Source organism: Terrapene carolina, unplaced genomic scaffold (assembly GCF_002925995.2).
Source record: "Terrapene carolina triunguis isolate 2854851 unplaced genomic scaffold, T_m_triunguis-2.0 Scaffold194, whole genome shotgun sequence".
In the NCBI taxonomy this organism is placed as follows: Eukaryota; Metazoa; Chordata; order Testudines; family Emydidae; genus Terrapene; species Terrapene triunguis.
This window is the reverse complement of record NW_020664545.1, coordinates 3,494,787-3,509,067: the sequence shown is the minus strand read 5'-3', so window position 1 is coordinate 3,509,067 and position 14,281 is coordinate 3,494,787. Positions and strand designations below refer to the sequence as shown.

At 58.2% G+C, this 14,281-nt stretch overlaps 1 protein-coding gene across 1 annotated transcript; it reads right to left on the bottom strand.

The window, feature by feature from the left end:
- Positions 1 to 5,368: 5,368 nt before the first annotated feature.
- LOC112109806 (zona pellucida sperm-binding protein 4-like) lies at positions 5,369 to 13,807 on the bottom strand. The gene is made up of 12 exons (XM_024204448.1): positions 13,777 to 13,807; positions 12,487 to 12,608; positions 11,310 to 11,394; positions 10,273 to 10,428; positions 9,746 to 9,933; positions 8,796 to 8,893; positions 8,347 to 8,474; positions 7,657 to 7,846; positions 7,427 to 7,574; positions 6,837 to 6,924; positions 6,123 to 6,242; positions 5,369 to 5,523 (listed from the first exon to the last, which is right to left on the bottom strand). The coding sequence occupies exons 1-12, from the start codon at positions 13,805 to 13,807 to the stop codon at positions 5,369 to 5,371; spliced, it is 1,509 nt and encodes a 502-aa protein (XP_024060216.1).
- Positions 13,808 to 14,281: the final 474 nt, after the last annotated feature.

The window sequence follows — 14,281 nt, the reverse complement described above, 5'->3', positions numbered from 1 at the left end:
GGAGGACAGGATGGGGCGGGGGGAGGGGGGCCTGTGGAGCAGCTTCTGGTCCTAATCTCTCCACCTTGCCTGTTTGGCAGCTGGCAGGAGGTGGGGCTGGTTTTTCTCCTGTGCTCGTCACTTTCCCCCATGGCCCTGAAGGCTCCCTCCCCATCCGAGTGCCTGCGATGGAAGGAGCTCTTTGTGCAAAGTGCGCCATTGCTTTGCTCCATGCTAGGAGAAGCCAGCCTGGCCTGCTTTTCCACGGTGCCAAGCCCCTGATCTCAGTGGGGCCAGCAGGGGCCCAGCAGCTCTGAGTATCAGCTCCCAGCCCCACTTACATTTCCCATGTCCCTTCTCCCCGCTTTCCCTGCCTGGAGATCTGGGGACCAAAGATTCTCTGCTCAGTGCAGAGGGGGAGGCTGCTGGCTGCAGCCTCCCCCGTGTCTCTGCTTGGTCCCTGGCTGTGGATAGAGTAGCCTGGGGGTTGCTCTAACATGGCCCCGAGGTACCAGCTGCCAGCACGCTGCTCTCTGGCCCCATCTCACCCTGCCGTGGCTCCTGCACAAGAGGCCATGAGGAGGCTAGCATAGGAGCCAGCCACAGAGACTTCAGTGCTTTCTGGGAATCTCTCATGCCAGGGGAAGGGAAGCAGGTGGAGGAGCTTTGCTCCCAGGGGCAGGCTGCTGAGGCCTGGTCTCCGAGTTCTCGGTTATCTGAGCACCAGGGCCATCCCTGCAGTGCCAGTAGGGGTGGCTTTGGATTGTCTCTCCCGGGGAGGAAGGAGCAGCAGGAAGAGGGGACCTGAGCAAACCATGCCGCATGCAAACACCGGAGATCAGCAGAACATCCCCCCCAGCCAATCATTCTCCCTGCTCCCTAGCGCCAGCTCCCTGGCTGCTGCACTGAACCTGCTCCCCCTGACACTGGGCAAAGAGCCAGGCTGTGCAGAATGGCAGCAAATGGGATGGGATGGGAGGGGAGGGAGGCTGGCTTGGGGGGTTAAGGCACAGGGCTGGGATCCAGGTTCAAGCCCCAGTTCTGCTATGGACTCCTGGTGTGACTGGGGCAAATCACTCAACCTCACGGGCCGGTAACATGGATAATAACGCTTCCTTGGCCCATCCTGTCTGTTTAGACTGTGAGCTCCCTGGGGCAGGGACCATCTCTGACTCTGTGTTTGTGCAGCACCCGGACAACAGGGCCCCCATCGCAGCTGGGACCTCTGGGCATACAGACTCAGACTTGGGTCCAGATAATCTTCTAGCATTCCCCACAGGCAGCAGTTCCTGTGGGGGGGGGATTTTCTCTCGTTTCCAGATCGTATCTGCTTTAGCCCATCCCTGCAATTCAAACTGGCACGGGGAAATAAAGAACACCCAAGGCATACCACAGCAGCAGCCTGCACCCACGGAGATACAGGGGGGGGTTGCACTGTCTGTGCTCTCAGCCTGTAACAGCAGCAAAGAAACCTGCCCCCCGCGACACAGCATGAAGGGTGCACATTGACCGCCCCTTGCAATGAGCATCAGAGCTCCCCGGGCTGGAGCAGGAGGGCAGCTCCAGCTGCTGGTGCAGCAGGAAAATGGTCACGCCGAAGGCCCTGATTCTCCGGGTGTTGATTAGCTCCGGTGCCAGATGGGTACGAGAAACGTTCCCGCAGCAGCCTGGTAAAACAGCTGCTGTGCCCTTTGCCTAGCTGTGCAAACGGCTGAACAAGGGGCAGGCCCAGGGAGGAGCAGCCCCCGGCGGGCAGGGAGCGTAAAGGAGATGGGAAAGAAATAGCGACACGGGCCCTTGTAGGGTTCGGTTTCTTTCAAAAGCTGCATCTGCCCTGAAATCCCACCCCCTCTCCCGCTTCGTTTCCCAGAGCACATTCAGCCTGTGGTGAGCCCACACGGTCATGGACGAGGGTGCTAACGCCAGGCCCCGATTAAATGATTTGTACTCAAGCCTGTGCCTCACGCCTGCTCTTTTCAGTGATGTGCCGTTTCCGCTTCCCTGCCTGCCAACATCCCAGGGGACCCTCGTCCTGCTCTGAAGGTTTCCCAGAACTCCCAGGCCTGCTCGACGCAGAGTTTGTCCCTGTGAAACAGCATCAGTCGGGGGAAACCGACAGTCCTAGCAGAGACCAGGTGGGGCTGACCCAGCATACAACATACAGGACCAGCTCTACAGGCCCCAGCCCCACATCCACCCTGGGGGGTTGGACTGGTGGCTACCACGCAGGACAGCGTGTATTTAGACCAGCCCCAGGGCACCTCTTTGCATCAGCGCTGGAGGCACCGTGAGGAGCTTTGCAGAGGTGTGGGCCCATGGTACCTAAATGCCCCTTGAAAGCATCTGTCGAGCTCTTCCTGGGTCAGCTGGTATTTACAGCAGCTCCTACAGGGACTGCTCAGGATCAGGGCAAACCCGGCCCATGGAGAGGTTCCGCGTGACCCCTGCAGGAGGGGGAGGGTCTAGCCCCATCAGTACATGGCTGTGTCCCCAGTCAGACTGGCCACACGTTTCTCTAACTGTGTTTCCCAGCAAGGAGCTTGTCAGAGCATTGCCTGGGAGGGGAGTGTGGGTAACAAACGGTGCAGGTGCAACCTGCCCCTCCCAGCTCTCCCCCTCCGGCAGGGCTCACTTCCCTCCACAGAGCCAGCCCCTGACTTGCTACACAGCCTAGCCCTGGTCCAACGGCCCCTTCCCTTGAATGCCCCCACCCAGGCTCCCCAGGCACTTAGCAGGTCAGTGAGACACTCACCAGGGCTCCCACCCAGTAACCACACACTCAGCAGAGGTGTGGTGAGGCTGGAAGGGTGATAGCCAGCCGTCCCTGCTGGTGTCACTGCAGCCAGGCTCCCAGCCAAGGCCATCACTGCATGGAGAGGCTGCTCCCTGCTTGGCCAGGGCAAGCGGCCCCCAGCTCAGAGCTGCCACCAGCCCAGATGGCTTTGGCTGAGTGCAGGCCCTGGCAGTATATGAGCAGCAGCCGGCACAGACCTGCTCTGCTTAGGGGCTAGGCACCAGCTGGCCTGAGCAGGAAATGCTAATGATCCTCTCCCCCCAGGCTCTCTGCAACTCGTTAGAGATCTGCCACTTTATGAGGCAGGGTGTCCTACCCTCACCGGCTCCATTCAGTTATGGAGGGAATAGACCCTGCAAATACCAGATGCACGTGGTCAGTGCACTGCTCCAGCACTAGAATGGGGAGAGAACTTCCCTTCTCCCGAGGCCACAGCCTCACGCCTGAGCCTAGAATCACTGTCAGCACAGGGAATTCAAACACTCCTGCGGCAGTGTCACCCCAGCCTTCAGTTCTCTCTGGGAGCAGCCACTTCTGGCCAGGTTCTCCTCCCTCTTCAGCACAGGCCCTGCTGTCTGTCACGCCACCAGAGGACCCCGCACACCCCACAGGGGCTGTTTCTCACACCCACAGGACACAGCTGACCTAATGCGCCCAGGGGGAAGAAACTGAAACCTGCTGTTTTGCCGTGCAGACCAGTTGCTGCAATTCTCTGTCACATGCCAGAGAGCAGCTGGGTGCCTTAGCTGGGCCAGGAGGCAGAGTCCCACCACAGCCCTGCTGGAAACCCCACAGCCTGCAGGAAGGGGCTGGACTGAGAGACTAGGTCACCCTGGTCCTAAGAGTCTCATGAGGCAGAGCAGCTGGAGCCCTTTCCCTGCCAGCATGGGGCCCTTGCAATGGACAGACCCCTGCCCAGCAAGTACTTTGGTTCCCCCCAGTAACAGGCTACCAGTGAGCCTCTGCTGCCCTCACCCATGTTAATTAGCACCAGCAAGGCTCAACCTGCTCCCATGTAGCAGGTGTGCCAGAGAAGCCACCAATTACCTGCCCCTTCGCTTGCAGGGAGGGGCAGCAGAGGCCAGTCTGGCCCTGCCCCACCTGTTTGTTCCAGGCCAAGTGGGATATTTACCCTAGGCCAGGTCACTTGAGCAGCTTCACTCTGACTGACAAGCCTGGGCCTGGAGTAACTAAGGGGAAGGGCTTCCCCCTTTGAAAGGAGGATACAAGACACTCCCACCTTGAGCTACAGAACAGGGTGTAGCCTCGAACCAGCCCAAAGTGACTCCCTCTTGGGGACCTGGTCCCCCTCCTCTCAGCACCCAGCAGCTGAGTGCCTGGGTGCCCTGGCTGAAGCATGAGCTGGGGAGTTGCTTGGTGCCATGTTGGATGATTGGTTACAGCGGAAGGTCTGGCTAGAGCCTTGGCTACAGTTATTTTACTCACTGTGCCCACACCTAGCTGAGTACCGCCCTGCTCAACGGGGAACCTACCACAGCTGGAGGGTCAGGCGTGCCTGATCCTCCACCTTCCCTGCAGCTACTCACAGGCAGTTTGATGACTGACTTCTCCCTTCCCAGACTGGGCCAGTGTTTGGATCCCTTCTCACAGGACAGGGAAGGCCCCAGCTGTCACCAGGAGCTTGGAGGTAAGTGGTACTAGAGCTCACCTTGAGCCACTACAGTGAGGTGGAGTTTACACCACAGCCACTGTAGAAAGAGGCTGGAGTCCAACCCCCACCCCCATGGACTGGGCCCCAGAATAAGCCCATAGGTGAGTCTAGAGCACACATCCCCTCCACCCCAGAGACAGCCAGAGTCCACTTGTTCCAACAGTGGAAATCACAACAGCAGAATGTGGCTCACAGAGCAGTAAGACCAGCCCCATAACGGAGACAGCCCCTGTACCAGAGCCAGGCCTGCTGTGCCTTCGAGCTCATGTGTTCCTGCCAGCAGGAAGAGCGAGATAGCAGGGTTGGCCCCTGACTCAGCCAGTGCAGAAGCCCCTGTTTGTCTTTCTGTAGGTGGAGGGTTTAATTTCCGCCAGAGCGCCCTGTCCATTAACCTTCCCCATGTAGCAGCTGATTAGTGTGTTCTACTGAGGGATGACCTGCTGGGAGGGCACCAGGCCAAGGCTGCAGTGCTAGGTTCAGACACCAGCATGCAGGAATCAGGGTCTAGTCTGCTGCCCCCTGTGCCACCCCCCATTCATACAGGGGGGAGCCCAGGGAGCTGGAGATTCTGCAGCAGAGCTCTGGAACCAGCTGCTTTAGCAAGGCAAGACCTTGATGAGAGGCCCACCATGCTCTCCCTATGGGTCTTTGCCTTCTACATGCAGGGCATTGGCCTCCTTTAAGCACTAGCTGCTGCCAGCCCTGCAGGTCCCCCTCTGCACCACTCCCCTAGTCAGCAAGGCCATTCGCACCAAGAGGCAGCTCAAGGCCATGAGCCAGGCCTGCCTGGCGCTATGGGTCTCCAGTGCCTCGATTCCCTCTGGATTCCTTGCTTCTCCCCCGCCCCAGACCCACACTGCAGAGCAGACTTCCCTACACACCAGTAACGACAGGAGGCATCATTCACTTGATCTGTTTATTCCTTAAGCACGTGTGGTCCCATTGGCACGTCCTCGCCTGCCCCAGAGCTTCCTCAGGCCCAGAGCCACCATGACAGCAACTGCAACAGTGGCAACAGCCCCGGCCAGTGGCACCAGCACCTCTCCCCACTCCACCGGGGGCCTGAGTCCATGGGAACCTGAGGAGGGAGGGGCTGGTTAGGAGCAAGGACACAGCCAGTCACTGCCAGCTCCTGCCCTAGTCCTCCCCACTGCCCTGCAGCAGCCTCCCCCCCTGCAGTTCCTAGGCCTGCCAAGGCTTGGCAGAGCTCAGCCAAGCCAGTGCACCTCCTTCAGTGGAGGGGTGGAGTCCGAGGGGCTCCCTCAGACTGATACACCTGCCCCCTCCCAGAGATTGACTGGCAGGAGCCACTGAAGCATTAAGCAGCTTTATGCTAGGCCCTGATGGGACGTGAGGGGCTCCTCACATCTCTAGCCAGGTTTAAGCATCGCCTCATGGTGCCACCAGCAGCCTGGGGGGCTGCTGTGTCCCCTCCCCTGGCTCAGCAGCCCAGCCACCACTGGAGGGAGGGATGGACAAGCCCCTCCTTCCACTATGCCCATTGCCCCTCACCCTCCTCCAGGAGAGGGGACCTGGGAGGTTCTGAGCTGGCCGTTCCCAGAGTACCCAAACCCACAGTTTAATACATAACACCTGCCCTGTGAGGCAGGTGGATGCTATGGTCCCATTCCACCCCTAGGAACCATTCCCCCCACTCCCGAGGGCCTGCTCCATTACCTTCTTCCTGGACAAGGTCTTCCTCCGCTTCCTGGCCAGCACGGAAGTCCACCGGCCCCTCAGCTGTCACCAGGCTCAGGGGCTCCTCCCCCCATGCTTGGCTCTGGGAGGCTCTTCTTGCTGAAAGAGTAAAGTGGTGTCAAGACAGTTCTCTTCCCAGTCCCTGAAGAGCTGACCCCCCACCCAGGGCTTTGCAGACAAGGCCGATGGGGCAGCAGCCCAGTTCCAACCCTCATGGAAGAGTCCTGAGAAAGTGGAGATGCCACCTCAGAGGTGCTCAGGGTCACAGTTGGGGCAGAGGAGGCTCCACAGAAGTGGTCATTGTGCACCCAGGAAGGGGAGATCCATGGTCTCACTTCAAGCCCCTTGGCTAGTGCCTGGGTGCCTTGCCAGAGGCCTATGGCCAGTCTAAGTGGGGGTGGTGTCTTAGAGGTCCCCTGAAGGGGTAGCTTGCAGGAGGCCTGATGAGACAGCTTCAATCTAGCAAGAGCCAGGACTGCTTGTAGCCAAGCCTTCATGCCCTGTGCATCCCGGTGGAGTGGAGACCTTCCTGCCATGGCCTGTCTTAACCCAGCACCCCAGATCCATGGGTCTGAACGGCCAGCAGTCTGCTAAGGGAAGGGGTGAAGGGGCAGACTGGGAAAGACCCAAGCGTTTAGCTCTCAACAGGCCTGAGAGGTCCAAGAGGCAGATGCCAAGAAGGAACAGACTTACTCCTCCCCTGTAGGCTTGTGGGGCATTGGACTACACAGCGTTCCAGCCCAGAGGGCAGGCAGGCAGAGGCACTGCAGTGGAAATACACCTGGAAGCAGAGAGAATTCATGCTTGGCAAGGATGGATTAAGGGGGATCTGCATCAGAGGGTCACTGGCCTCCCTCCACCCTAAGAGCTTCCAGCTCATGACTCCCACAGGAGAGACATCCAGCCAGCTACAGTAATGGGATTCTTTGCCTCCTGCAGAGCCCTTCAGAGCAGGAACTTGTGTCATGCAGTTGCACAGGCATGACCCAGCATGGGGCTTTGCAGCTAAGGCCAGGAGACTGGCCTGCAAGGTCATGATTGGCTCCAGACCCTGGATGGGGTTGGCTTTAGGCCAGGCAAGCCAGTGCTGGTCATGCTAGGCTACATAGGGTAGATTAGGATCTTCTGTCCACTCAGGTGCTCCCCACCCAGCTGCCAGGAGAGGGGTAGGCAGCAAAGCAACTTCAGGTCAGTCTCTGCTCCATTTGTGGGAGGCTCCCTAACCCACCGGCTTGGCCAGGGCAAGTCCCAGGACTAATCCCTTCCCGGGAGTGGGACCATACCGGGCCTGAGAGCGCTTGCTGGGAGGTGGCGTCCACAAAGGTGAAAGTGCTGACAATGAAGCGCTGATGGTGAGATGGGAACTGCAGCCCTGAGGCCTCGCTCGCAGGCACCAGCTGGGTCTGGTAGTTGTCACCTTCATAAGGGCACCTGGAAGGGCACAAGCAGGGATGGGTTGAGGCTTCTCACCTGGCAGTCACTGCCCTGCTCCCATCTCTGCCCACTCACTCACCCATCCACAAGGATCGGCCACTCTGGCTGCTGCAGGGGGTTGGTGCTCGGGGTGGCCCAGCACTGGTGCAGGACCAGAGCCAGGCTTGGGTCTGTTCTCTGGAGGATACGGACCTCCACATGCACAGGGTCCCGGAGAAACTTCACCACTGGGTACTCGCGGTCTGCGTAGTAGGTGCTGTAATACTCATCTGCAGCAAGAATGAAATGAGATGACCAAGTCCTGCCCGGATCACTGATTTCATGGGGGGCTTGGCAGGGCAAGTGCTGGGGCAGAATCACCCACTTCCCCTGGTTCCTATTCTCCTCCTGGTGACCAGATCCCACTGATATTGGTCAAGTGTCTGAACCATGCCCTGGGGCCTAGCTGGGACACTGGGAGGCAGACCAGGAAAATCATCTCCCTAAAGGGCCAGAGACCAGTGCAGCTGTGCCAAGAGACCATCCAGGCTGGCTTGGCCATGACCTAGATTTTCTTCCCTCCCAGTGGGTACAGTTGCTCTGGGAGTAGAGCCACCCCCACCATCCAGGCAGGTGTCCCCCCCAAGGAGCAGTGATCCAAGTCTCCAGTGCCACTCAGCAGCCCAAGGCTCCCATGTCACCCTCTGGGGCAAGCCATGCATGGAAGTGAGCCAGACACTTAAATGTTTCAGCAGCATCTCAAGTGCTTGGCAGGCCTAGGTGCAGTCACCTGTAGCAATCCTCATCTCCAAGGCTAGGGGTCCCTGCCCGACCGCGGGGGGTGGTGGAGGAAGGGTGGAGACCACGACGTTCACAGGGAGGAAGTCCTCAGCCGAGTAGCTGCAGCGGATGGTCAGCCTGGGTGGGGAAAGAGGCCAGACAGCTGGTCCCCTCTGGACTCTCCCAGAGAGCATGCTCAGATGACAGACTGAGACCTTGTCATCAGCGAGTGGCTAGTGCCTGCCCCCCTCCCTTTAATTGCAGGGGATCAGGTGGCCTCCCCCAGCGGGATGAGATCCAGGCAGGGAGCTCAGCAGTGGGTTGACAGAGCCAGTGCACATCCCCTAGCCCTCCCTGAGGGGAGGTTCCCCCCTAGGCAGGGGACCCAAACTCTGCTTGGCTGACAAGAGGGCCCCTCCCTTTCCAGCAGAGGCCTCCAAGCTTTGCCAGGCCTGTTACCTGAAGGTGCTGTCTCGAGTGATGGAGCCAGAACGGGAGGTGAGCACCTGGCGGTCTGCTACCAGCTCATTCTCATACACCCGCTGGTCTCCAGATGCCTGCAAAGGGAGGAGGAGAAGAGAGGCTGGACACACAAGAAAAGGCCTTCCCATCGGAGAGCTTCTCAGAGCTGCTGAGTTCTTGTGCAAGGGAGAATTCACATGTGGGAGCCAGCTCAGCCCTCCACAGCCAACAGGTCCAAGATCTCATGGCCCAGGCTGCACCCCCCCCCACCACCCCTCTTTTGCAGGAGAGAAGTCTTGAGGGGATGTGACTGGAGCCAGTCTGCATAGGAGAGGCCCAGCCCAACTTTGCTCATGTTCTCAAGTCAACCAGAAACTTGTCCATATACTAGCCCTCCCCCTGACCTAGAATCTCAGGTGGCATTCCAGGACTAGTACACCCCAGTGTTCACATGCCACTAGACCACCAGCTACACCGAACAGGCGGTTTTCATGGCCAGTCTGTAGCACAGCTTCCACCAGAGACTAAGCTCATCCCATGTAGGGACCCAGACAGAGCAATGGGCACCATGTCCCCTCTTTTCCTGCCCATAGGTCCCTTTAGCTTCAAGGCTATTTGGCCTTTCCATGAACCACTTTCACAGGCATTAGCAGCTGCTAGGGAGCAGGGTCTGTAGGCTGCTGGTGCATCATCACAGCTCTGCATTAGCAGAGCTGTAGGGCCCAAACCTTGGGAGACCTGTAAGCAGAGGCTGTAGGCTCAGAACTCCAGGCTGCAAGGGGCAAGTCTGATAGTCTCAGGACATCAGATACAGCCTCATGGTGACTGTTAGTGACACCCTCTCCCCCCACCCATAACCTCAAGGACAATCAGGTGGCATCAGAGAGCGATGAGTTCAGGAAGTGCCTTGCCCAGCAGAGGGAGGACTGACTGGTGTCGTCCTTTACCTGGACAGTGGTCCCGCAGGCTGAGAGTGGGAAGCGATACACAACAAAGTCTTCGTTCCTAGACACCGGGGCACATCTGCTGCCATGAGCGCTGACCAGGTGCACTGAGCTCAGGTCCAGGGGTGGCATGGTCACATCCCTTGAGATCGCAACGGAGAACTGGCCATCTGGGGTGCACTGTGCAGTCACTGGGGAAGAGCCATGCAGCACCTCAGCAGGGAGCAGCAGCCTCTGCTGGAGCCATTTGCCTGGGGACCCCTGCCCACCCCCACCGTGAAGCAGGAGCCTCTAGACAGGGGAGGAGAAGACTAGCTAGAACTAGTCCTGCCCCCTGACAGTCACTGGGATGAGAGTGACAGAGGACAGGCCTGGGCTCAAAGGGACAGACTCCATCACTGGGTCTGAAAGCCCACCCAGGCCCTGGTCCCTAAGCCCCAACTGGTTTCTTCCTCCCAGACACCCTCCAGGATCTGTCTGCTGCGGAGATGCCCCAGGGCTCCCTGCGGCAGAGGAAAGCCCTTGCTCACCCTTGTCACCATAGTAGCAGGGAGTCAGCCTGTCGCCGGGCTGGTAGCAGCAGCCCAGCTCTTCGCAGTCGCCTCGTGTGATGGGTGGGGCAGCGCACGGCAGCCGAGCCGAGGCCTGGACAGCAGAGCACACGCTAGGGCTCGGGGCATCCCGGGCTAGGGAGAGAGGCAAAGACGGGTGCTTGCTCAGACAGCCCTCCCTGTTATCCATCCCAAAGGTGGGACCAGGAAACAGCATCTCCCATGGCTGAGTCCCTCCTCAGGGAGGTGGCTAACTCCTGGCAGCTGGTACAGGATGCCCAGAGACAAGGTGTGACTGTTCTTAATGTTTCCTCTGAATACTGTGTGAGTGCCTCAGTTTCCCCTATGCATTTTGTAAATCTCCAGCCTGCATACATGGCTGACACTGTCTCCTGGCAACTAATGGCTGGGGCCCTTCCCCCCTGCAAGGGGATAGCTAAAGGTGAACCAAGATCAGGTGACCTCCTGGCCCAGGAAAGCCACAAAGCCCAGAGAGGAGGGGCTGGGGAGTTTCAGTTTTGGGCTAGCTGGGAAAGAGGAGAGAAGTGCAGAGGGGGGTTATCTGGCTTGCTGCCCCCCCCAAATGGACCTGGCTGAGGGGTCCCCTCCTCTGTACCTACAAGCTCTGTTTTAGACTGTGTTCCTGTCATCTAATAAACCTGTTTTACTGGCTGGCTAAGAGCCACATCTGACTGCAAAGTGGGGGTGCAGGACCCTCTGGCTTCCCCAGGACCCCGCCTGGGCAGACTCGCTGTGGGAAGTGCACAGAGGGGCATATGCTGAATGCTCCAAGGTCAGACCCAGGAGGTGAAGCCGTGTGAGCGTCTTGCCCTGGAGACAGTCTGCTCCGAGGGAGAGGAGGCTCCCCAAAGTCCTGACTGGCTTTGTGGGGAGCAGTTCCAGAGCATCGCCCGGGGACTCCGTGACACAAGGCCTCCAGCTACACCAAGCAGCATCCTTCAGGAAGATCCCAGAGACAGTGCAGTCCCATCCCTGGCCTGGCCAGAGCCCCTTACCTAGAAGGTGGTTTGGGCACCTCAGCTCCTCCTTGTAGGAAGCCACAGGGCCTTCAATCTGGACTGTCATCACAAAGCTGCCATCCTAGGCAGGAAGCAGAGGATACACCACAGTGATGGTTCAAGCCACCTAGAGTCCCTCCCCAGCACCATGTGCTCAAGGAGAGCCAGGGGGCACAAATGATTTAGGGGGACAGCAGGATTCACAACCACCCCCAGCCCATGCCCTGGGTGGGCACATGGACCCATGAGTCAGTCCCACCAGGGGACAAGCAGGCAGCTGGGAATCCTGGAGAGCAAAGATCACCCTCCCCCCAGCCTTGATACTCTGCCTTCGATGCCATGTTCTCCCCTTGAGGAGCCAGCGGGATTAGCCCATGTCACAGACCCTAGCCCCAGTTGGCCTGGACGGGTTTAGCATCTCAGTGGCAGAACACAGACAAGAAACCAAGATTTGACTTTCACCCCCTGACCTAGCTGCTAGGCCAGATCACTCCCTGCACAGGCAGGCCCTGAGCCACAGGCTAACCGAGGGACGGAGCCAGGAGCCAGCTTTACTGGGAGAGAAGAAACAAGGGGGAGGATTTCAGGCCTCCCCACACAGACTGGGGTCATCCTCCTCCCCGCATTGCTGTAGCCAAACTCTCCCTCTGCCTGGGGGGCTCCACCCTCTGAGCTGGGCTGGCAGAGCGACTGCTGGCCAGAGCAGCCGATCCAGGGGGCCAGACCAGCCAGCTGCAGTGACATCACTCTGGAAGCAATGAGATCACTAGCTCCAGGGACGGGAGCCAGGTCAGTTCAAGTGTTTCCAAGGCAGGGGTGGGGAAGGAGTAGAGCGAACACATGTCAAGTCCCCCCGGCTAGTAACGCTGCATGTTCGCAGCGCTGGCCAGCCTAGGCTCTCAGGACGCGGTGCGGACAGCGGCCGTGCCTCAGCCTTCCTGAAGCTCCGGAGCAGGCTTGGACATGTGGAAACTGAGGCACAGATGTGAAGAGACTTGCCCCACATGGGAAGTTAGTGGCAGGGGCAGGATTAGAACTCAGGTCTCCTGACTCCCAGCTCCATGCACTAATGGCTAAATGCAGACAGATCCAAGCATGGTCCCCTCACACCCCCTTCATAAGCACTGCTACCCCTCCCATTCACACCAAGGGGGGATCCCAGACAGGGCCTTACTCTCTCGTTGACATAACACCCAGTGTAGAACGCCTCGACCACCACGGAGCCATTGGCGTGCTGCTCGACACGCGTCCCGCAGGCAGGGTTGCTCTGCAGAGCATGGGGCCTGCCCTCTGCATCTGGAGGTCAAGAGGGGCAACAGATGAAGCACCGTCAGCCCTGTTCCTCCTAGTCCCAGAGCTACTGCCTCCCCCATTGCCAGACCCAGAGCAGGGAGGTGCTGCAAAGGAGTCCCGCTCTCAGCAGTCACTCCAGCCTCGAGGGGCCATGGACCCCTCCCTTCCACCACAGACATTTGAAGCGTTGCCAGTTAAGGTCAGCAGTGGGGATGGAGTAGGAACCTTCCTTACAGGGCACAGACTGTTCAGAGACAGGCCAGTGCCATGGACCAGCCCACGTGGTTTAGGGCTGGTTTCACTCCACTTCCTCCCCTTTAGCCTCACAAAGGTCACCCCCACCCCACACACCCCTCTTTGCACCACCTCAGCAGCTTGGCACTTATCCTCCATATTTGGGGATAGTTCTCCCCCCACAGCTGTAGCCAAGGTATAACCTTAACCAAGTCATTCAGCCTCCAATGCACCTCACCCCAGAGCCAGGTCTCCAGCAGAGACAGGGGATGGGTCACCAGATGATTCCCTGTTCTGTTCATTCTCTGGGGCACCTGGCACTGGCCACTGTCAGAAGACAGGATACTGGGCTAGATGGACCTTTGGGCTGACCCAGTATAGCTTATGTTCACATGCATTACTGGATTAGTTAGTGCACCAGCAAGCGGGGGGCGGGTGTTGACCCACTTCAGACAACTTGCCAGCTTCTGCTAAGTAACAGGGCCAATTGCTCCCAAGGTATTCCCTGGTCTAGTACCTTTTATCTGAGGAGCTCAAAGCTTTGGGGACAGTCAATATGCATTGCATTTGTACCCTCCTTGGAGGCAAGCAGACAAGACCCAACACCCCAGGAAGTTACTTCTAGTCAGAGACCCCACAGCACCTCCTCAGCTTTACCTGCTAGGGGATACTGCCTCCCAGAATCCCAGCAACACCTTAGAGAGACCAAAGGAGTTTAGCTTTGCTCAACTTACCCAGAGCTCTCAGCACAAGGGGAGCCACCTCAGTCTGGTTTGGGAGCAGGCTGAATACCAAGCTTCTCTGCCCACAGGTCAGCCAGCTAATATCCCAAAGAGCCCCCCCATTCCTAAAGCCACCCTGAGCCCCCCCACTCAGAAAAAATAGACTACAAAAGAGCCAAAACATCATGGCAGCCTCACTTCCCAGACTAACCCACCTATGCTGCTACTCACAACTTTCTGAGCCATTCGCACAGGTCTTATACCTTTCAAGGAGCTGTGATTGGCCAGCACTGAGGTCTAAATTCCTATATGGACCAGGTGTGACGCCAACAGGCCAGCAGTCCGTTTACACCTTCCAATGGGCCTTGATTTGAAACTCACTGCACTTACTCCAAATTGATCAAAACCTTCCCACCCACCCTTCTAAAGTGTTCTGTTGATTCTTTCTCATCCCCAAACCCTTGTTAAGACCCTACAGGTTTTGCTAATGCAACAACAGGAAACATTTTAAAAGGGGGAAAAAGTATTTGAAGGCTGAGGGGGCACCTAGGGGGCAAGGGGCTATTTATTGGCTGGAAAAAACAAGTGTGGAAAAGGAAGAAAGCCGGAATGCTTTGGAGATTGAGAACTCCTTTTGTCAGATGTCTGTAAAGTGCTAGGAGGTTTTATTATTTATAGAGGGGTAAACTGAGCCCCGGTCTTATCCCCCCTCCCCCCATG

Bases quoted from the DNA above. Each gene is read 5' to 3' on its own strand.
- LOC112109806 (XM_024204448.1), bottom strand. From the start codon at position 13,807: ATGGCTCAGAAAGTTGTGAGTAGCAGCATAG. The intron at 8,475-8,795 runs GTAACAGGCCTG...TTCCCCACCCAG, and splicing joins ACTCGAGACAGCACCTTCAG to GCTGACCATCCGCTGCAGCT. The intron at 6,243-6,836 runs GTAAGTCTGTTC...TTACTCTTTCAG, and splicing joins CACAAGCCTACAGGGGAGGA to CAAGAAGAGCCTCCCAGAGC.